This window comes from Dipteris shenzhenensis, chromosome 9 (genome assembly GCF_047967505.1).
Source record: "Dipteris shenzhenensis isolate YYH24624 ecotype China chromosome 9, Dip_SZ_1.0, whole genome shotgun sequence".
Classification (NCBI taxonomy): Eukaryota; Viridiplantae; Streptophyta; class Polypodiopsida; order Gleicheniales; family Dipteridaceae; genus Dipteris; species Dipteris shenzhenensis.
Window position 1 is genome coordinate 26,785,135 of NC_141604.1, and position 24,517 is coordinate 26,809,651.

General features: G+C 44.4%; 1 protein-coding gene across 1 annotated transcript in view; it reads right to left on the reverse strand.

Annotated features, from left to right (window-relative positions):
- The window catches only part of LOC147898447 (putative membrane protein At3g27390), a 42,406-nt gene that overhangs the window by 11,462 nt on the left and 6,427 nt on the right, over nucleotides 1-24,517 (reverse strand). The window contains exon 3 of the mRNA XM_087378933.1: nucleotides 15,567-15,759. Coding sequence (XP_087235059.1) covers nucleotides 15,567-15,759 — 193 coding nt within the window. The remainder of the gene's footprint in view (nucleotides 1-15,566; nucleotides 15,760-24,517) is intronic.

The window sequence follows — 24,517 nt, forward strand, 5'->3', positions numbered from 1 at the left end:
CCAATCAATCTAAGGGGTTGCTGCTATGATATTATCATTTTTTCTGCCAGGCTCCCTTCATGTCACTCTTCAGGTAATCCTCCAATGCATGGACATCGAGCATTAGCCGCCCTTTTTTCTTGTTCTTGTACCTCTCCATATACTTCACTGTTGTTGACTTTTTTGTCCATTGTTTCTGAGATTTCCTCTTTGATCGATTTGACCTCATTGGTAACCATGCCATGGACTTTGGTTACCAACTGTGGTGCAGGTGTTGCTTCCCTGTGTATCTGTAGTACTTTCTGTGTATGTGGTGCAGGTGTTGCTTCCCTGTGTATCTCTAGTAGTTCCTGTATGATGTCTCGTTTGCCATTGTTCTCCATCTCCTTCACTCTCTTACCGAGAGCTGCAACCATAAATCTAAGCTCCCATACTTCGTGCTGTAGAAAATATATCTGCTCCTGTGGGTCTAAGCTAACCCTCCGCTTGCAATGCAATGTGTATGGGCTGGGTGTTGCTGCAATGTCAGAGTAGGAGGGTTTACTGATAGGGGTTGAAACAAAGGTCTTCACCTTTGGGGGTTCCATGTTGGCTTGTGAATAACTAGGGCTCTCTTGCTATCTCTAACACCCCAGACACAGCCCAGGGCTCAGCTCAGCCTGGGGCCTGAGGATAGGTTGCTCTTGTCTCTTAGGCTGATGATGTGCAAAAAGAAGGCTGCCCCTTCTTGCGCAACCTGGGTTCGAGACGGGCTGTTACTGCTGACGCTTCCGCCGCCGCGAGCTAGTTCTGGGGGCCACCCCGTGCTGGTGTATTGCTGTTGTGTGTGCTGCTATGACTACAGTAGCCCCGCAAGGCAGGAGCGGGAAAGGAAACTAGAGGAGCTAGGCGCTATGCGAGAGGTGTAAGCGGAGGCAGATGGACGGACAGAGCAGAGAGAGCGAGAGCGAGCATGCGCACGAGAGAGAGAGAGAGAGAAAGAGAGAGAGAGAGAGAGAGAGAGAGAGAGAGAGAGAGAGCAGGCAGGGGGGGGGATGTACATGTACATGTACAGTGTGAAACACCCCTAACTAAGTTAAGTCAATTCTAACCTAGGTAGAATGTCTCCCTTTGATCTAGAATCTTTACTACATGAAATACCTCGCTCACAACATTAAGTCACCCCCCTAGCCTGAGGTATAGACTATCATGAGAGCTGGTCAGCCTCAAAGTCAAATTATGTGTCCCATACCAATGTACCACATGACCCTTCCTCTATCTACTATTCTCATTGTGTATTACCCTCCCCTTTGAGGGAGGAGTCTTTATGTATGTAAGGTTTTGTATTGTTTCACGTCCCATAGGCCGATTTTTGGTCTTCAGAGGACGATAATATATTCTTCTTCTTCTTCTTCTTCTTCTTCAACCCACTACTCTCAACCCAACAAGTCTACATCCACATCAGACATCTATCTCCATGATCCCTTGATGCAAGCCCTTGTTTTGTATTTATAAGCTAGTTTTAATTTGATAAAGGCCATTGATTTCCCTATAAAACCTAGCTTTTTCCAAGATAGCTTACCTTTTATTTGGATTAGCAATGCCTCTCTTAGATCAGCACCTCAACTCTGCTACCTCCATCCCAACTTATGTTATTTCCAACCCCAAGTTACACTATGCATTAACCGCATATGGAATAGATATTAAGTGTCCTTGGCTTTGACCCTAGATAATCCAATCATCATTAGGCCATAGTTAGTTCGGTTTTGGACATAATAGGGGGGAGAAGAATGAGGAGGAGGATGACAACAACAACGATGATGGTTGTCACATCCATTTAAGCCAAATATGGCCTACGGGCCCAATAGATGAAGCCACAAAAATTGCAAAAAAGTAATCTGCGGCTTGATGTCACAAACCCTAGTTATATAAGGATGCTTGACGAGTTGTTTCGTAAGTTCCATACTCTATTTATATAACCACGTTAGGACAGCATATAGGTGATAGGGCCACATTGTGAATGCACTAGAGAGAGAGAAAGAAAGAAAGAAAGAAAGTTTATTAATGTCTACGAAAGACCACAAGTCTATGAGATTAGGAAAAAAAACAGATACAATGAAAGTTAAACAGGCACCAATACCCACGCTTGATGTCTATGACGACAAAAACTAAATACATCACGTTGTCGTTGCAAGAGGGAGAAAATCCATCCGAGTAACTAGAGCTATCTATGCTATCTGTGGGACCAACTCCACTGAACGCTTGAGGAGCGACAAGGAGCTCGTCACTTTGGATCGAGTGATGGCTAGCATCAAGGAAGAAAATAAGTAATGGATTGTTGTTGTTGCTTGGCCTATCAAGGTCCCTTCCTTCTCCTCTCTAGTCTCCATTCGCCAGATCCTAAGCCACTGTTAGACGAGCTCCTCTTGTCTCTCCTCAGTCGTCCAATTATGGTGGTCCCACAGACAGTATACACAAGTCCCACCACTTACAACCAGGTGACCGATTCATAGACAACCAAGGGACTATCCTTGGTGTTTGCTTCTCCAGTTGTGGGTTTCTCTCAAAGCGATAGCAAAATATACTACTTTTATTTCTTTTTACAACAATCAGCCCTGGGTTGGAGTGCCCATATTAGTGGCCCCACCCTTCGGTTTCATTGTATCTCGTTTCTTTTCAGTCTCATAGGCCCTTTGTTCTTTTGTAGACATCGATAAAATTTCTTTCTTTTTGAGATCTACAAACAGTGATCCCTGTAGAAGCAGAGGTTTATCTAAAGGTTAAGAGGTGCCAGCCAGGTCCTGTACATGTGCAGCTGCAATAAATCCTCTATGACCCAATTCACCTCGAGATCGATGAGCGGAATGGATGGAGCCTCAAGGCATACTGAAATTATGACACTATCTGTTAGGAAATTGCATGCATGCAAGCGCATAAAATGACGAGTTACTTCACGACTCTCTCTATGCAACAGAACTAATCAAAATACACATACACATACAAAAGATACACGACTCAATTGTTCTGATATATTTCAACACAAAGAGCCTCATCCGTACCTGATTTGTTGGCAATACAAAACTGTAGACTGACTCCTACGCTAAGCTATGAGCAGATGTTCACTATAGGGACACCTACATGCATGTAGCCTCGACAAAAGGAAAGAACATGTCGCCTTTGATGAACATATAGTCGCTCGTTGCACCTAGAAGGATCAATTGCCGCCTCATAGAAGAGTCACGAATCCTGCATGTGCTTCATGATGTCACCAAGAGCTGCCAGGTGTCTCCCATGTACTCGCTGGCCACCAAGAAGGTCCATGGTCTAATCAAAGTCATGCTGCCACCCATGAGTCAATCAACCTAGAGAAGCCGCCTAGACAAAACAAGTGAGTACAAGTACTCATGAGCACTGCCTTCAAATTGGTTCTGTCAAAGGAAAACAATTGTCAAGATGATTGGATGATTATTTTGCAACACCTGTGATGGAAGCCCATGCATAGGAAGTCTGAATGATTTACAAACTCTGTGTGTGCGTGCGTGCGTGCGTGCACGTGTGTGTGTGTGAGAGAGAGAGAGAGAGAGAGAACCAAAATGGAAGGGGACCGCTTGGCAAGAAACTATGTGGGACACATTTTTACAAAAGTGTAACTATAGTGCTGCCTGGAAGGCAGTGCTAACAACCCCATGCTAAACCTTTTCAGACCTTTGATCAACAATCTCCTCCCGATAAGTATTGCTGCCAACAATCCCCCCCAGAAGCCGAATGGGGAGAATCACAAAAGAATATCATGAAATCAACAGAGTCACACTATCAACCATCGACCAAGAACATTTGAACACACTAACATGATCTACTTACAAAAAGCCTAGATCGTCAAAACCAGTTGAGTGCTTACGAAAAGCCTCCTCAACTCTAAATTATGTTCGTAACTCAAAATGCCCAGTCCTGGTCTTTAAAATCCGTCTCCACCAAGCTTGCCATCTCCTCTTTAGAGGAAGAACCCTCAACTATACATGCTTTATCAACTTTTGAACTACCTTTCATGAGATCTTCTTTCTGTTTCTTGTAACAGTGTTTTTCAATGTGGCCTTCTCGTCCACAGTAATGGCAAACTCGAGTATCCTTTTTCTACGACTTCTTCTTGTCTTTGATTGCATAAGCTGTGTCGCCATAGGAATGTAGCGAATCATCACGCTTTTCTTCACTTAACAAAAGTCCCACACAATCGAGGTAATCTGCATCATTGTCGAGCCTCAGAATTCGCTCAGTGTCTGCGTATTTCGATGGTAATGCCTTCAGAAGGATGGCCTTCTTGTCGTCCACCTCTACTCCAGCACCAAGATCATGTAATTGCCTGAGAAGGGATTGCATGCAACTAAGAAATGTACCAAGGTTATCACTCTCTCCCATCTTTAGACCGAAAAGCTCCTGCTTCAAGATTGCTTTAGAATGCTTCATCCGAAAACCAAAGAGCATTTCTAGGATCTTCCAATTTTCGGTTGCGGGTTTCTTCATGTCGATGTGATGGAAGTAATCTGGCCCGATTGCCCTTCCAATCATTCCAATTGCCTTGTCATTCTTCTCGTTCCACATCAATAGATCCCGTTCATTCTCAGGTCTCTTCTCTGATCCTTCTACAAGACTCCAGAGTCCTTTCTGCATTAGGTACAACCGAGTTGATAACTGCCAAGAAGTGAAGTTACAGCCCGTGAACTTGATGAGCGAGCTTTCTGACGACTTCTCCATCTTATGAAACCTCCTTTCGATATTTAGGGACCTTCGATAATTGCTCTGAAGCAAGCTTCAGTCAGCAGATCAATTGGAGCTCTTCTTCAGTAATGAACACGACTGCGCGGTCGTCTACAAGCTGGAGGGAATGAACCGACTGTGTACTTGATGGAAATCTCAAACTTCTTCGACATGCGATCGTATCCACACCATAACCTTCCATCGGATCACTAAACACCACTCTGATACCACTGTTAGGAAATTGCATGCATGCAAGCGCATAAAATGACGAGTTTCTTCACGACTCTCTCTGTGCAACATAACTAATCAAAATACACCTTCACATACAAAAGATACGCAACTCAATTGTTCTGATATATTTCAACACAAAGAGCCTCACCCCTACCCAGTTTGTTGGCAATACAAAACTGTAGACTGACTCCTACGCTCAGCTATGAGCAGCTGCTCACTACAGGGACACCTACAGGCATGTAGCCTCGACAAAAGGAAAGAACACGTCGCCTTTGATGAACATATAGTCACTCGTTGCACCCAGAAGGATCAGTTGCCGCCTCAAAGAAGAGTCACGAATCCTGCATGTGCTTCATGAAGTTACCAAGAGCCACCAGGTGTCTCCCATGTACTGGCTGGCCACCAAGAAGGTGCATGGTCCAATCAAGCCATGCTGCCACCCATGAGTCAACCAACCTAGAGAAGCTGCCTAGACAAAACAACCCCATGCTAAACCTTTTAAGACCTTTGATCAACAATCTCCTCCCCATGAGTATTGCTGCCAACATGACATTATGCCCATTTGTAGTCAAGGCCAGCCATGGTAATATACACCGTCCAGATGTCGTGGTACCAAACATACTAGGCGAGGAGTTTCAAAACGCGTTTCGGCGTTTCGGGACAAACCCAAAACGTCTATAAAAACGTTTCGTGCATGATAGGGTATTTAAATATACGTTTTTCCCCAAAAATATTAAAACAGTTTAGATTATTACCTCCAGAAGTCTAATACTTGAAAAAACTCTTAAAACGTAGTGCACAGACATTTGATATGTCACTTAGAACTTGAAATTGGATGCTTGAAACATATTACTAATTTCTAAATCAGAAAAATAACAACACAGCATTGCAGATTCAATCATATTTCAGAATTGAAAAAGATACATGGAATCATGAACATGATTCATGTCCATGCTGCACCCGGATGGGCTAAAGGCAAATGTACGGGCCTGAATGTTAATTTCAGCATACGGGCGACGACTTGAGACATACGGGCGGCAAAAATGCAACGCAACACCAGATTTTCCAAAATCGGGGCAAATTGGGGTTTTTTGAACATTGGGTGTTTCTTGGGGGCCCTAAAACGTGTGTTTCAAAATTGAAACGTTTCGTACGTTTCGGGGTGTCCTGAAACATGTTTCGGGCCTACTATGGTACCAAAGTCTCTGACTATATGGAGATAAGGGACCACCTGAAGGGCTGCATGGAGCTGTAGAGAATTAACCCCAAACTCTGGTAGTAGAATATGAAGTTGGACCCATAACTTGCTCTAGATCATCCGAGCATTTTCGAAATCTGTCATCTCTCTGTACGGAACTAGTCTATCTCGATCATAGTTTTTTCCATACACTACCATACGCATACGGCATACGGGTATGGAAGTATGATTGGAGTATGGATCAGCCCCTGGGGCTGAATCATACGTGACCCTAATTTTACAACCAAAAAAAAGGGAAATATACATTGTACACATTAAATTGACAGAGAGCTACAAAATTTTCAGCTTCAAACTTCGAACTTCAGACTCGTATTAATTTAAGTCAAGAAACTGATTAAAAAACCTTTTCATAAAGGTCTGGGAACCCCGTTTTCCCCCCCAAAAAAGCCGAGTATGATTGGCCCTACCATACACGTATGGAATAATTATTTCATACGCCTATGGTTCAGCCAACCATACGCGTACAGACCCAACTATGGTCTCGATAGATCTGTCCCCCAAAAAGGAACTATTGCTGGGCGGACAACTGAGTCAAAGGGAGGAGACTTGGTTCTAGGATTCCTAAAAAGGTGAGTAAAAGCACTGAGCCTCGAGTCTAGCTAGTACGGCATATCCTTACTCAAACAAGCCTGCATAGCTAGTTAGCTATAGAAAAATTAGAGCAAATGGTGAAACACTTGTTTACATAACAAGCTTACAGGTCATGACTTGTATATATTCATGAATTGATAAAGTAAGGAGACCAACAAAAGACTATCTTTATGACAAGACAGTGAGTGTAACCCACCATGTAACTTTCGATGATTTTCTGGTGATATTCTTGGAAAGAAAGATGAAATCTGAAGTATCTATTCTTTGACGGCTTCTCTGTGTATGGCAATGAAGAACTCTAGAGTATCTTCATACCATTTTTGGAAACTTCAGAAAAGCCAGGATTCTACAAGATCTTTACGATTGCTAGGGCATACAATCCTGAAATTGCACAATCAAGAAGATGCCAAACTTGAAAACTGTCGACCACGTAAGATCACTCATTGGATTCCTTAGTAGTTACTGTACAGTCATATCACAGATCTATTGTACCAGTCAAGAAGTGTCATGTGCACGGATCGGTATCTGACGTGTACTGGGTACACAGAACTAGCTCAGGTTAGCCTGGGGAGGCTTAGAGCTAGGCAGGCTTGATTCTCGGGTTGAGTGGCAAGGGTACGAACTATTTATAGGTCTTCGCTATTTTTGGCGCCGGGGCCCGAGTCTATAAAAGAGGCCCAGGGGGTTCAGTTCTCAGGGTGCAGTTGGGAGCAAGTCTCGTTCCCAGGTGCTAGGTCTGATCCTGGATTGTGTCGCGGACGCGCGCCTGCATCTTAGCGTAGCCCAAGGCCCAGTGGCAGATCCAGGGCTTCACAGCGCCACCTGGTGGTATGGGACACCAGGCTGGTTGGGATCTGATTGGGAGTTCGTGCCAGTAGCTCAGCTCGTGGCTCGGGGGGACATCTTCTGATTCGGGATCACATCCCGCAGATGTCACGGTTGGGTGGTGAGCAGCCTGCTCAGTTCTGATGTTGTGTGTGGTTATTTTGCAGATCAGGGGTTTCAGGAGTGCTGGGATGTGTCAGTTGGTATCAGAGCCAACTCCTGAGGTAGGAACTTCTGATGCGAGAAATTTGACGGATTTCTCTTCCAGGTATGCCCTGAAATTCGAGATTTCCTGCTGCATGTTTTGCTGTCTACCTGGAGAAGGAGGGGTAAAGAGATATCTGGAAAAGGCAGGAAGAAGGAGAGACCTGATTACGAAATTACTGAAGAGTCTACGTGAGAGAGGGAGTGAAATTCTAGCTAGGAGAGTGTGGAAGAGAGGCGAAACAGGGCTGATAAGTAGGCGATGGAATCGAGATGCTGGTCAGGGCTGCACAGAGGTAAGTGCCGCTGGTAGGAGAGGCTGAGGAGTTGCGCCATCTGATGGTGCAGAAAGCGGCCCAGGCAGGGGGTGCGTCAAGCTGAGCAGGGTGCGGTCGATGGCATCTAGGGGTGGCTGAGGTGCGAAAAAGCACCACCTTCCAAGCTTGGAAGGTGGCGCAGGAAAAAGCATCGACCCTCCAAGATTGGAGGGTGTGCATGCTAATTTTAGCCCCAAGCCCCAATTTTGGGAGGCCAGCTTTTCTGGAAAGCGTGGCTAGGCTTTTCTAGGAAGCACAGCCTCCAGAATAGCTGGGCTATCTTCTATAAAGACTGGCGAGACTTCAAGTCCAGCCATAGCCTCAAGCCTGATAGCGCAAGAACAGCCTGCCCCTACCAGAATTCCGCCATTTAGTTACTGCTGCAATAGCAGCAGCTCTGCGACCTGCCTCTGCCTGAGATCCGCCTCCACGAAACGGCTGCAACAGTAGCAGCAATTCCGTACGGTACGGCCTGCAGCGGACCTGCAGAAGGACCCCATCCCCTACGCGCGCTGATCGTTGGTGCACGACATCTTTTTGTTCCAGCCAGCTTCCCTGATTTCGCTATATCTTGGAGGGACGGTTTCTTTCCTCTACTCTTCTCCTTCCAGTTTCGATTCTCCCAGCTATTTCTCTCAGCCTGTAATCGAGTTAGTATTCAGCCATGTCTGATGCTCCGAATCCCGAGTTCACTATGGGAGAGCAGGAATTAGACTACACTCCAGTGGGAGAGGATGATCAGGGTCTCTATGACGACCTGATCACTAAGAAAGCCTTCAGTGAGTTCACGACTGCTCTAGATGGTAAATTTGAGCAGGTCAACGCTAATCAGTCGGGGTTGACACAGCAACTCCAAGGGATACAAGCTACCTTGACTCTTCTGGCTAGCACGGTTCAGGCACTCACGCATGTGGATGCCATGGCCTCCGTGCTAGGCCCGAATATCACTCCGGATCCCTTTCCAGGTGACCAGAAATCAAGAACAAAGGAGGTGGTTGACACTTGGCTGCACAAGTGGCAAGTTCACTTCCAATTTCACCCCTATCCAGACGAGAAAAAGATTCAGCTAGCAGCAGGGTTTATGTCAGGTAAAGCCTTGCTTTGGTGGAAAGAACTCCAGCCTAAGCCTGACACTTGGACAGAATTTGAGGGTATCTTCAGGAAGGAGTTCCTGAAGAAGGAAGATGACTATGATATCGTCGGCAAGCTCAAAGCCCTCGATATGTCAAAATTGAACTTAACTTTTGAAGTCTATCTTCAGAGATTTAGGGATCTGCAAACCAGGGCCACCAAAATGGATTCTGTAACCTTGTTAGGTTTTTTCGTGGATGGTTTGCCAGACTCCTATAAGTTACAGATTAAGAATAACAAGTGCACAACATTGCAGGAGGCCATGACATATGCGCGCATATATGATGATACCATGGCCGGAACCAAGGCAACCACAGTTACCGAGACCAACGGAAAGAACAAACGCAAGTTCTTTCAGCATGCGACTGGTATTGGGGAGACGAAGTCTACGGACAACGCCTCCAGGAAAAGCTTAACTCCTGCGAAGAATGGTAAGGCCCGTTTCCTTCGCACTCTCAGGCTCAAGAAAGAGGGCCGGTGTTTTTATTGCGAGGAGCGGGGCCACACGAAGAATGAGTGTCCTAAGTGGAAGAACCAGAGATTGGTGCTAGGACCGAAGCTCCAGGCAGGTCCGCGTACCGCAGCCAAGGGAGCCAACCAGGTTACGATGACAGGTATTTCAGTAAATGTCATTACCTGCCCCCTTTCTTGCAATTGTACCTTTAATACTTCGTTGTTTGGTTCCCATGATCTTTTCCGAGTTTATGGAGAAGTTAGGGACCAACGGGTTCACATTCTCTTTGATCCGGGCAGCTCTCACAATTTTGTTAATTACAAATTTGTGCAGAAGATGGGGCTGTCCACAGTACCTAGCGACCACACCTACGAGGTGCAGCTTTCAGCCGGGAAGCAGTTTTGGGATCGCAAGGTTGAAGCGCTTCCCATCCGGATTCAAGCCTACACGGGAGCTCTCACATGTTACGTTATGCATCTAGAGCATGTAGACTTGCTGATCGGGATCGAGTGGTTTAAAACCCACAATATCCAGATCGGATGGACGGAGCATACGCTTTCTTTTGAAGACAAAGGCACCCAATTTTGTATTCAGTGTGATAAGATTACCCCTTCTCAGGGGCCTATTGTATCTGCGATGCAGCTTCGGAATATATTGAACACTTCTCATTATGATGTCTATCAGTGTGTTTTGATTCCACTTTCTTCATTTATTGTTTCGGTAATTAACAAAAATGAATTAAGTGTGTTTGAACACCGAGAATTGAGAACGTTGTTAGATAATTTTAAGGACGTATTCCCAGCTCAACTGCCGGTAGGTTTACCTCCAGAAAGGGCAGTAGATCATCGCATAGACTTAGTCCCAGGGGCTCAACCTATCAGTGTACCACCTTATAGGATGAGCCAGGTAGAGGAGGATGAGTTAGCTATCCAGCTTCAGGATTACCTGAATATGGGCTACATCCGCCCAAGTAAATCTCCTTGGGGTGCACCTGTCCTCTTAAGAAAGAAGAAGGATTCTTCCTGGAGGATGTGTATAGATTATAAACGACTTAATAAAGTTACAATTAAGAACCGCTATCCTTTACCTCGTTCTGATGATTTGATAGACCGTTTGGCCGGAGCGAAGTATTTCACTAAGATTGATTTGCGTACGGGTTATCATCAAATCCGTATCTATGCTAAACACATAGATAGGACCGCATTCCGGACTAGGTATGGTCATTACGAGTTCCTCGTATTACCTTTTGGCTTGACCAATGCTCCTGCTACTTTTCAGCAGATGATGAACGATTTGTTCAGAGATTATCTGGGCAAATTTGTTGTCGTGTTCTTAGATGATATCTTGGTATATAGTAAAACGCTTGAGGATCATATAGGACACCTCCGGGTTGTCTTACTTCTTCTAAGACAGCATAAGCTTTATGCCAAGATGAGTAAATGTGACTTCTTTATGAAGGAGATCATTTACTTAGGACACAAGATTTCTTCTGAAGGTATTAGCATTGATCTGGATCGTATCCAGAAGGTTTTAGAATGGCCTATCCCTCAGACTGTGAAACAACTTCGCTCTTTCCTAGGATTTACGGTATTTCTTCGGAAGTCAGTCCGTGATTACTCACAAATCACGGTACCCTTGACCAACATATTGAAAGGTCGTGGACGCAGGTCTACTCAGCCGATCCCTTGGAATGATGCAATGAACAAGGCTTTTGAAACCTTGAAGTTATCTATCAAGGAAGCACCCGTTCTTGCATTACCCGATCCTACCCGGCCTTATGTTTTAGAGGCCGATGCGAGTGATTATGCGATTGGGGCAGCTCTATTCCAAGAGGGCAGACCTGTAGCTTTTGAGAGTAAGAAGCTAGACGACACCCAGTATCGTTGGCCCACACTGGAGAAGGAACTTTATGCAGTAGTGTATGCTCTCAAGGTTTGGAGACACTACTTGTATGGTTCAAAGTTCCTTGTATTGACTAATCACCAGTCAATTAAGTATGTGTGTGATGGATCAGAATTGAGAGGAAGGAAAGCTAGATGGGCAGAGCTAATGCAGGATTTTGATTTCAAAATACGTTATCGTAAGGGTTCGTTGAATAGTGTGGCGGATGCCTTAAGTCGAGTTAAGTTTGTAAATGCTTTGTCATTTACGGAAATATCCTCAGACCTATTTCAATCCTTGAGAGGGCTATACGCAACTGATAGTCATTTCAGTTCTTATTGGCAGAGAGTCCAGGATGGGAGCTCCATGGTTGACCAAGACTCAGGGATTGTGCCACCTAGGATACAGGCGGCGGGAGGTCAGTGGATGATTAGGAACGGCTTGCTGTTCCGGAATGAAAAGATTTGTGTGCCTGATGTTCTAGACCTAAAATCCAAGATTCTCTGGGAGTGTCATGATGCTCCTAGTGCGGGACATCCAGGTATACATAGGACTCTGTCTCTTGTGAAGCATACCTTTTATTGGCCTAAGATGCGTGCATTTATAGAGAACTATGTGGTAGGTTGCCGAGTTTGTCAGGTTACTAAGGCTGAACGCCTTAGGAGCGCGGGCTTATTACAGCCATTACAGATTCCAGGTAATAAATGGGAAAGTATTTCCATGGATTTTATTACTGGTTTACCTCGAACGCGCAAGGGTCATGACTCTATTTGGGTCATAGTCGACCGTTTGACAAAAATGGCTAGATTCTTACCTACAAGAACAACTATTTCAGCTGTTCAGCTGGCTCACGAGTTTGTGGACCACTTGTTCAAGCTGTATGGTTTGCCATCTGACATAGTCAGTGACAGGGACTCAAAGTTTACAAGTAACTTTTGGACACTTGTATTTGAGAAGTTGGAAACTACTCTAAGTATGAGTTCCTCGGATCATGCACAATCCGATGGCAGTACAGAAAAGGTCAACCAGTTGGTTGAAGACATGCTTCGGGCATATGTATCTAAGAGACAGTCTTCGTGGGAAGATTATCTACCCATGATTGAATTTGCTTACAACAGTGCAAAGCATTCTAGTACAGGTTATAGTCCTTTTATGCTTATGTACGGGTTTCAACCTAAGTCACCAGTTATGGTTGGATTAAAAGGGATTCAAAATGATGCTGCTAAGAACTTCTTGCAAGACATGCAGGAAATGTTGCAGTTTGCCAAGGAGTCTATTAGAAGTGCCCAAGATCGGGACAGATTTTATGCTAATAGACATCGTTCACCTAGAGAATTCTCTGAAGGAACGATGGTATATTTGAGAATTCCTAAGGAATCCAAGAGCCTAAGTACTGGTTTGGTTCCGAAATTATCCCCCAAATACTGTGGCCCATTCAAGGTCATTAAAAGAATTGGACCAGTTGCATATCGACTAGAATTGCCTCCTGATGTTAAAGTACATCCAGTCTTTCATGTCAGTAGACTGAAAGAAGTATTGGGTGTTGATGATCAAATTGTTTCTCCTCATGAGATTATAGAAGTTACAGATTTAACTTTTATTCCTCACGAACCTGAATCTATTCTTGAATTTCGTGAAAGACAGATTCGAAATCGTACTATCACGGAATACAAGATTAAGTGGAAGGATCGTGTTGAGGAGGATGCAACATGGGAGACATTACAAAACCTCCAAAGAACATTTCCCGATTTCTTAGCGAACTCAGGAGTGAGTTCTTAGAGGAGGGGGAGTATGTCATGTGCACGGATCGGTATCTGACGTGTACTGGGTACACAGAACTAGCTCAGGTTAGCCTGGGGAGGCTTAGAGCTAGGCAGGCTTGATTCTCGGGTTGAGTGGCAAGGGTACGAACTATTTATAGGTCTTCGCTATTTTTGGCACCGGGGCCCGAGTCTATAAAAGAGGCCCAGGGGGTTCAGTTCTCAGGGTGCAGTTGGGAGCAAGTCTCGTTCCCAGGTGCTAGGTCTGATCCTGGATTGTGTCGCGGACGCGCGCCTGCATCTTAGCGTAGCCCAAGGCCCAGTGGCAGATCCAGGGCTTCACAGCGCCACCTGGTGGTATGGGACACCAGGCTGGTTGGGATCTGATTGGGAGTTCGTGCCAGTAGCTCAGCTCGTGGCTCGGGGGGACATCTTCTGATTCGGGATCACATCCCGCAGATGTCATGGTTGGGTGGTGAGCAGCCTGCTCAGTTCTGATGTTGTGTGTGGTTATTTTGCAGATCAGGGGTTTCAGGAGTGCTGGGATGTGTCAAGAAGGCAAAAGATAAGACATCCAAAGCATTCCAAAACTTACAGAGATAACCATCAAAAATTCATTTCAGTGCTAACCAAGATAAACGTTATATTCCACATTCATGTGGATGGTCTGGGCATTGCAATTGGATCGATCCTAGCACAACCCACAGATAAACTGAGCCTTCCAATTTCTACGCCAGTAGAATGCTATGAAGAAATTATGGCACTACCAAAAGAGGACCGTTGAGAACCATCTGATCCTACTAAACAGAAATCATGGCACCACCAAAAAAAGCGTTGAGAATCATCTGCAGTGTCAAAAAATTCGGCCACTACTTCATAGTGTAACTTCTTTATCTTCTTTGTCAACCATCAAGCTTCACCCTAATTATTTACCTTGTTTGTTCATCAATCTGTTCTCTATCTTATAATGAGCCTGTCATGTAACTGCAAAATTACCTTCAGAACCATTCATTAAAGCCATTCACCTATCTTGTATGGAATCTGCAGTTCCCACCAAGGAAGAAAGCAATCTTGTGGCTGCAATTGAACACCAGCCATATGTGCTAACCTCCTACCCTACTCATCACCTTCGGCTGCTAGAGGTGGCAACCCACAACTCCCTTCACTGCAAATGAACTTCGTATCTTTATTCTTAACAAGGCCCCCAAACGTCTGCTGTTTAACCTTGACAAATAACCTCACACATCTTCATCATATTAGAAAATTACCTCCAACGCCCCACTGAAATGGTGCTCACAAATGAGGGCAAGCCCATCTACACACTAGACCCTAGGTGGCTGGAAGGGAGCATGCCTCATCAACACAGAGGTGATGCCTTTGACACAAGGCAAGAACCGGACAGGGGGGCCGGGGGGGATCAATTCATAGTTTTGGTAGTGCATAAACATACACAAACAAAGTAAATTTAGAAAATTTTGCAGGAAGCAGCAAGTCGCCATGAGGGCACAACACAAGAGAATGAGCAGCCACTATACAGAGGCAAAGAAGTTGCATTTTGGTAGTGGCAAAAGAAAGAATGCAAGGAAGGAAGGGGAAGGGGAAAGTGGACGGGGGGGAAGGGGCAGGGGGAGGGGGAGGGGAAGGGGGACGAGAGGTGGGTTGTGCACCACAGGTGGCAAACATGGGAGAAGGAAAGCACAAATGAGCTAAGCTCGTGAGCTGTGTTAAGTCAGGAGGTTGAGGAGAGATAGGGAAGGGACAGTAATTCAAAGGCTATAAACCAATTGTCCAATGAAATGTAAAAAGTACCTCCATAATCTTTTCAAACATGAAACATGTTTATTTGAAGGCTGACAAAGATACAAAAGGTATCGTCTACAGATAAAACAGCAAAACAAAAGACTAAGCAAACAAGCTCTACGATCAGGAACTATGACGTACTAAATGTAGTATTGAAACATGTGACAAACTGCCAAGTCACTAAAATAATTGCTGCCCACTTATTAATACAACTGCATTGGAAAACTAAAACAGAAACAAATTTTGTGGAAAAAAATAAAACCTAAAAACCAAACCTGATAAGGTAAGGTTTCTAGCATAGCTAATGAGTTCCACAACATAAGCAACAAGTAGACGCCCAGAAATGCGGCATGTGAAAGTAAAAAGGTTTACAAGGGCGACATTATTAAAGCAGTGAAGCATACCGTAAAGCAATGAACAAACTTGTTTTGCCTCCCTTCTCTAACAGCTTCAAAGGTTGCCACTAATGGGGTAAGAAACCCATAACCCAAGCCCACAAGTACACTGCCAGCAATTCCAAATGCCAGTGCTAGAAGAAAAGGCACTGGCAAGCTAAGAAGTAACACCAGTTTCAGCACTGGCCCCAGCTTCTTGGTCCTGAGAGAGAAACAGTACCTGAGGGTTAACTTTGGGGGAAAAAAGCATGGAAATTAAAAACCTAACCGTTTAGCTGGGGGACAAACGATTGGAATTAGAAAGACAAGCAGGTTGCAATCTACTTAACAAACTACAACCAACCCCCCCCCCCCCCCCAAAACTTCCTCAGGGGGAAAACTTGACGATCCTCTAAATTAATAATCAGAAGAGTGATTGCTTTTGCTCTATTTGTAGCTTAGTTCTCTATTTCAACTGTCTTCCTTTCAATGCAACTGCCCTATGAAACATGTATGCAAATCAACTACTAAGGCCCTCAACAAGCCTCCACATAACAACCGAAACCAAGTCAGCTGCAAGAATGAGACTGATCAGACACAATCTAAAAAAAACACATGGCATTTACGACAATGACCATTGCATTGGGACGAGTTTGCAAAGTTACCCAATCGGTTGTATGGATAGGATTAGACAGACAAAACAAGGGCTTGTGACCCAACAAATAACAGAAAAAGATGATGGCCTACTGAAAAGAGAAGTTGACAAGGCTGAAAACTTCATGCATGCTTTTTCAAAGATAAATATGAGAAGTAAAGTTCCTCAAGGTGTAACTTATGCAAATTCAAATACAGACCAATGCAAATGCAGGGAACAAAGTAAATGTCACTTCCAACACAGATGCATTACAACAATCGTCAGAATATCGCAATCGTTAATTTAGTAACTGCTGGGCTAAAATATCAGCGTTGTTTTATCCCATACACATGCTCACATATATGCAAGCAGATCAAAAGGAAGAATTTGGTAACCTGTGTTGATGAATATTTCTCTAAAGAGGCTTGAAGGTAGGAGTTTAGAGAGAAGTCTGTTTTAAGCAACAAAATAACGTGTTACATGCTATGATAAGCCCTTTGTTAGCACATTTGCTAGTTGTTTGATTCATCCATGGTAAAGTATGAGCATCTTGATGGTCACAGGTTCATGAGATATGGCCGACAATAGCAGTCCAATATCTACTTCACTCAAGGAATGAAGAGACGGGATTCAGGCTTCCACTGAGTTGCATCTGCAGTAGCCTTTACATCATTTCTATTCTATTTTGGAGTGGTCCACTCCCTGATCTGTGGTTAAAACGTTCAGAACAATGCCTCAGCTTCAGGGGGGGATGCCTATGCTCAAGCTCAGTCGCCCTATACATAGAGGTGGTCATCAAACTATGTGTGGAGTTTGTAGTAGTCCAATTAGGAGGTAATGCATGCCTTTGGGTCATATTATAATTGTACAGCAAGGTCCATAATTCTGAATGCATATCATGATCTAAATTCCACAGGTCCATAGACTGAGAGCAGATGATTATCTAAATTCCCCTTTCTCACTGAAAAAGTGATATTCAATGTTTCCATTGGTGTTGAGATTGGCTTGCTATGCTACGTGTGAATTTCTCAAGTAGTTCTTTTGTAAACATGCACTATGAAGCAACCATAATTGCAAGGTCATACCTAATGCAAACAATGGTGCTGATCAGATCTTGAGTATCATAGGCTCTACATTTTCTACTTGTAAACACCTGTAAAAATACTTAAAACCACAATAAGGAGACTACCTAGCACACTTCCCAACCATAGGCTCAATAATCAAGCCAATCCCAATCCTAGGGTTGAAGCATGCCAGGCCATATGGGCTCGGCAAATTCAGGTTGGCCCCTGGAGACATGTTGCACCAGCACATCCGGGCTATAGGGGCCAACCCATATCAAATGCACTCAGCTCCAATCAGCCTGTTCTAGAGGGGTCAGACTGCCCCTACGTCACCTATAAGAGAGGACCTTATGCTCCTCCACTAGCCTCTCAGAACATGCAGAAGCGGAGGGATTGCACTTTAGAATGAAGGGACTGTTTTTACAGCATGTTCACCCCTTTAGGTTAGGATTAGGGTTTGTCCCAGGAATCCTTTGTAGTCCTCTGTGGAAAAGTTTTGCACGATTCTCAACACAGTGACACACCCTCTTAATTTAAATTGATGTGCAAAGGATCCTTTACAAATTATTTTTTTGGATTTTTTAAACATATAAAAAGTTACATAATGGCAACTAAAGTGATAAGAAAATATGAGCCAAAAAAATAAGTACAAATCTGTACAAATTAACCGTCACTTCCACTTTTAGAGAGTACCAAGATAATGTCTGAAGTAGCTGTATTTGTCGAGCAAGAGTGGCTTCATCAAGATGTCTGCGACTTGTTCTTATGTCGGAACATGAACAAGATCAATATGCTTTATTTTGGCATCAAACATTGGGTTCTTTGCCAGCTAGATAATGCTGATGTGTCAAAGTAGAGTGTAGTAGGATCATTGATAAAATCTTAAGTTCAACCAATAACCTTCTAAATTCACAAGCAGCATTGGTAGATCCTCTATATTATGCTTCAATAGATGATAATGGTTGCTTTTTGCTTAGTTATTGTTGCATAGGTCACCTCCCCATCTGTAAGGCCCCATATGAGGAGAGCATGGGGGAGATGGACCTGGGTCATGAGAGGCGGCCACATGGGCAGCACTATGGCTGCCATGGGGGTAGAGATCAGAGAAAGAAAGGCACTGAACATGGCGACACATGGCGGGTGACATCAGCACACGTACGGCTGCAGTACGGCAGCATGACAGAGCTGTTGGAGCAAGTTCTGAGGGCTGGAACAGGCTTGAGCAAGCGCAGGACCAGCAGGACAGAAGGGAAAGAAAAAGGAGCAAAGGGGGGCTGGCCCCTTGCCTTCTTATAGGGGCTCGTTGGGCTGAGCCAACCAGGTCGGCTGGGCTAGCAAACCAAGTCAGCCCAACAGACCAGCAAAGGGGCTGGGCCCCTGCATAGAAAAGAGGGCCTTTGGCCCAGTTTTGAGAGCCCTTAAAGGGCTGGACCTGCAGCAGACTGGTCGGCCAGAATGATGCTGACTGGTCGGTTTTTGGAGCAGGCCTTGGGCCCTATAAAAGGAGGGGCCTTGGGCCGCCTCACTCGTTCTCTGGAGCAGCAAAAGACAAGCAGCAAGGAGCAGCAGAATACCTACTCTTGGAGCCTATTCTTGGAGGACCAGGAGAGCAGGAAGGGCGGCAGCCTAAGCTTGAAGGGCTGCCTACCTAGGCTGAGTACAGGCAGCAAAGTAGAGAGAAATATTCTGGACAAATAGTCTACTATGCTCGAGGTGGAGCATGCGGGCTCGAGTCTAGAGATATCCAGCAGATAGCAGAAGTACCTTGTGGTAAGATCAAAGGACCACACTCTGGCGGGACTTTGGATCTCTCTCTCTTTTGTATTGTGTCCGTAGCTTTTGACGGAAATATAAATTCTTTTGGTAGCTTCTATATCTGGCTGGATCGTTGTCTATTGATGAGTCTACACATATATGTGATGCATATTAAGTAAAGAAGTTTGTGATTCCATTCCACACACACACTGTGTGAGCTCCTAGGCTATTCTATCAGTCTTCCGCTGTGTGTACCCTCTGTTGGTCCATTTCTAGCAATTATGTTCATTGTCATCCACACTACCAGCCCAATCTGCATCAATAAAACCATAAGGAGTTTAAGCCTCTAGATCTGTGGAATTTGGAGTTTAAGCCTCTAGATCTGGTTTTTGGAGCAGGCCTTGGGCCCTATAAAAGGAGGGGCCTTGGGCCGCCTCACTCGTTCTCTGGAGCAGCAAAAGACAAGCAGCAAGGAGCAGCAGAATACCTACTCTTGGAGCCTATTCTTGGAGGACCAGGAGAGCAGGAAGGGCGGCAGCCTAAGCTTGAAGGGCTGCCTACCTAGGCTGAGTACAGGCAGCAAAGTAGAGAGAAATATTCTGGACAAATAGTCTACTATGCTCGAGGTGGAGCATGCGGGCTCGAGTCTAGAGATATCCAGCAGATAGCAGAAGTACCTTGTGGTAAGATCAAAGGACCACACTCTGGCGGGACTTTGGATCTCTCTCTCTTTTGTATTGTGTCCGTAGCTTTTGACGGAAATATAAATTCTTTTGGTAGCTTCTATATCTGGCTGGATCGTTGTCTATTGATGAGTCTACACATATATGTGATGCATATTAAGTAAAGAAGTTTGTGATTCCATTCCACACACACACTGTGTGAGCTCCTAGGCTATTCTATCAGTCTTCCGCTGTGTGTACCCTCTGTTGGTCCATTTCTAGCAATTATGTTCATTGTCATCCACACTACCAGCCCAATCTGCATCAATAAAACCATAAGGAGTTTAAGCCTCTAGATCTGTGGAATTTAAATCCATAATCCCATGTACCATGAAGATACTTGAGAACTCTTCTAACTACACCTAGATGAGCCTTTTGGGATTCTGCATAAACATCAACTGAATATGAAATACCGGGCCTCGTAATAGTCAAATAAATCAAAACTTCCAATGAGTTGTCTGTATTGTTAAGGATCTGTATCTAATGACCTATCATAAACTATATCGATTCCATGGAAGTATGCAAGGGTTTGCAATTATGTAAGCGAAACTGCTGCTTATTTTCTGGGTGTATTTTGCCTTGTGTCAACATAATATCATGTCTCTCCATATTAATACAAGTCTTCCAAGTCCATCATGTCAAACTCTGATGTGCTCACATTTGACTTCTCAAATGAGCATGCATTGGATCCCATGATAATTAAATCATCCATGTAAAGAACAATGTCATATGACATCTTTCTAATTAGTGAAGGATTTGAATCTGATATACCTAGATGAATCCAGGAACATTCCCAAACTCATCCTCTAAAAACACAACATAGTGCAGTTTCAATCTCACGAGAGTCACTCATAAGATTAAAAACCATAAACTCCATCACGCATAGCAAGGACTAGCTACTATGACATCCCCACTGACGTCATCAGCGCCCAACAATGGGTGTAGACCATAGTATAAAAGTATGCTCTCACACATACAAATCCACACACCCACACATACTTGAGCATCCATTTATACAAAGTCTTCGTACTGAGTTTCTGTCGGCACTCCGGAGGTGAAGGGCAAACTCAGCCATGACGAAGGCTAGCACTAAAGGAGAAGGCTAATCAAAAAGTAGTCCAAATTACTTCATTCAAGCTACAACTGCTTGTGAAGTCTAAACGATTTCATTTTAGTCTCTCCCAAACGAGCATCTAAATCAAAATCTAGCTGATAGGGCAACGCACCATTTAAGATAGAAAGAATTATCGCAATACCAGCAGGCCGCACAAATAAAGTGATTATATATCATGGCATTCCATGCTCTCGGTCTTAAATCTATCAAGGATTTGACCAATCTGCAACCTTTTTATTCATGACTCTTTGTTGAGAACCCTAGCCTTAGCCTCGGCCCTAACCCTAAGGGGCAAGTTGTTTATTTCTTATTTCTCTTCATTCTTCAAAAGAGTTGTGCATCATAGGTTTCTATGCCACACTCTCTCTCAATCACTCTTACCCATGATACCACAGCTCGAAACCCAAGAACTATCTTATTGATGCATATTGGAAGGTGTTATCAAAGCCGTTGAGATTGTATGTGTGTTGCCTCCAATGGAACATTGTTATTGCAGTCCATCCTCACATACTTTTTCCTTGCAATGGAGCATCGCATATGTAGCACCCCCCATCTCCTCCATCCAATGATGTTTGTCATGTGCACAGATTGTATTTGACGTGTACTGGGTACACAAGCTCAGGTAGCCTAGGGAGGCTTAGGGCTAGGCAGGCTTGATTCTCAAGTTGAGTGGCAAGGGTACGAACCACATAGAGGTCTTCGCTATTTTTGGCGCTTGGGGCCCGAGTCTATATAAGGAGCCCAGAGGTTCAGTTCTCAATGTGCCGATGGGAGCAAGTCTCGTTCCCAGGTGCTAGGTTTGATCTTGGATTGAGTCGCGGACGCGCGCCTGCATCATAGCGTAGCCCAAGGCCCAGGAGCGAATCCCAAGCTTCACAACGCCACCTAGTGGTATGGGACACCAAGCTGGTTAGTATCCGGTTAGGAGTTCGTGCCAGTAGCTCAGCTCGTGGCTCGGAGGAAACATCTCCTGATTCGGGATCGCATCCCGTAGATGTCATGGTTGGGTGGTGAGCAGCCTGCTCAGTTTCCTCACGTTTGGTGTCTTCTTGTGTTTGCTTGCAGATCAAAGGTTTCAGGAGTGCTGGGGTCGTGTCAGATTGTCAGTTGGTATTAGAGCCAACTCCTAAGGTAGGAACTTCTGTTACGAGAATTTTAGACGAATTTTTCTCCAAGTATGCCTCAATTTCGAAATTCATGTTCATGCCTTGCAAGTGATTGCTAGTTCATCGTTTAAGGGAAGTGATATTGGATTGGGATAAAAGGAAGGAGACAGAGAGTAAGAAGGGTGATTTCATTGCAAGATGTGATGGGCTGAGAGAGAGAGAGAGAGAGAGAGAGAGGTGTAGTTAGGAGGAGGTAGTGAGGTCCAAGTAGAGGCGTGATAAGGGAGTCGTGAGAGAATGCAGAGCTGAGGCGAACCAAGGGGGATCCCGCATGCAATTGGCTGCTTAGGGGACGTGATGGCAGGTAGAAGAGGAGCGCAGGAAGGCGCGCAACAGGATAGGGCTAGATCGCGATCTAGGCCAGGTGCTTTTCGGGGGGACCTGGAGGCTTAAAAAAGCACCATCCCTCCAAGTTTGGAGGGTGGGCTTTTGAAAAGCAGGGCTTTACTAAAAGCCAGCTCACCCGTTTATTAAATTCGGCCACCTTGCCTTCTACCCTAGCCTGTGGACTGCGCATGCTTCAAGCCCCTCTACATCCTCACGTTCGGGAGCCAGATACACTGTACGGCCTGCTGCAGAAATCCGTATGGACACAATGGACTTTATTTTTTATTTGCCAAGATCAAAGTCAGGGAATGATTGGATTTGGACTATCATTGATAGATTCAGCAAGCAAGCTCATTTCATTCCGGTTCGCAAAACCATAAAGGCAGATCATATGGCTAAGCTTTTCATGGCACAGATCTTTAAGCATCATGGTATGCCTAAGTCCATTGTTAGTGATCGAGATCCCAGAATGACCAGTCTATTCTAGAGAGCTTTATTTGATAACATGGGGACGAATTTTAATTTTTCTTCTTCTTTCCATCCCCAGACAGATGGTCAAAGTGAAGTGGCAAATTCTACAGCATTGGATATGCTGAAATGCTACGTGGGTGACCAAGGTTTAGACTGGGAAAAGTACCTACCATTGGTAGAGTTTGCTTACAATAATACAGTACACAGCTCTACAGGGAAAGCCCCCTTTGAGGTCATTTATGGGAAGGTGATTTTGCCACCTCCTCAGGACCAAGGATGAAATATTTGCAGCTGATCGGTTTGTGAGAGACCTCCGGACAGCTTACAGCCAAGTCCGGACAGCAATCAAAAGGTCTCAAGAGAAACATAAAAGAGCTGCAGATAAGCATAGGAGACAGTTAGATCTCAAGGAAGGGGATTGGGTAGTTTTGAAGTTTGAAAAAGCTAGGCTCCGCAAGTTTAAAGGCAAACAGAAAGTGTATGCAAAGTTATCTCCCAGATACTATGGCCCTTTCAGGGTTACAGAAAGAATAAATGAGGTTGCATACAGGTTAGCATTGCCAGAGCATTGGAGGATTCACAATGCATTTCATGTGAGTCTTCTAAAGAAATTCCAGGGGCCAGAGCCTACAAAACCAGTATCAGAGGATCCACCAGAGGTGGATGAGCTGGAGGAGGTCCTTCAACCAGAGCAGATTGTGTACCATACTGTACGCAAAGGCCCTCAGGGCAAGGAGTTTTACAGGTATCTTGTAAAATTCAAGAATTATACGGCATTAGCTGCCAAGTGGATGGACGAAGACATGTTATCCGACCATCCACAGCTTTTGGATGTTTACAAGGAAGCTTTTCAGTTGAGGTCAAATGAATAGAAGCCGAGGGGATGTCATCACAATGTAAATATCCTAAGTCAAAGTACAATTGACCATTTATTTGATCATAATTAAAGAGTTTTATATGTGTTAATTATGGTCAAAGAGTTCTTTTAATGGTCAAAGGATTGACTACGGTCAAAGATACTTGACTCTAGTCAAGTAAACCTGACTTCGGTTGGGGAGACTTGGTTTATTAACAAGAGGGTTAACTGCGATTAACCAGAGAACCACAGAGCTAACTACGGTCAGAGAGTGTTGACTTTCGATCAACGAGACTTGGCACGCGCCAAGAGGGTTAACCACGATTAACCAAGATGTGCCAACTTCGGTTGGAGAGTTGTGCTAACTTCGCTTAGAGAGACTTAGCTATAATTAAGGCGCCTCGACCCTTGGTCAAAGCTACTTAATTATGATCAAGAGTGTTGACTCCAGTCAACTAGACAATAAATATATATTTTTATATTTGTTAGGTGTGCACATGTATTCAGTGGGGACGCCCACCGTGACTAGAATTAATCCATAGTGTGTTATTTGCATGCAAAGCGCTAACAATTAATGGGTGCCATGGTGGTGCGCTTTAATTAATTGTTGCAAGTACTAGGAAGAGCTATTTTCCTAAGCACTATGGGAGCCGAACAAGCATCTAGGAGGCGGTTCGTGTGACCAAGTGCTTTGAAGACTCCAGAATGGCCCTTAGTGGCATGTAATAGGACTTAATCTAGATTTTAGAGAAGTGGCATGTTGCCAATTTGAAATGAGCTTGAAGCTCTTGTAATTATTCATTCACGTTTTGGATTTTGTATCAGACAGCTCTACGCTGAACTCTTGTAACAGATTCTCTCTTCAAGAGATA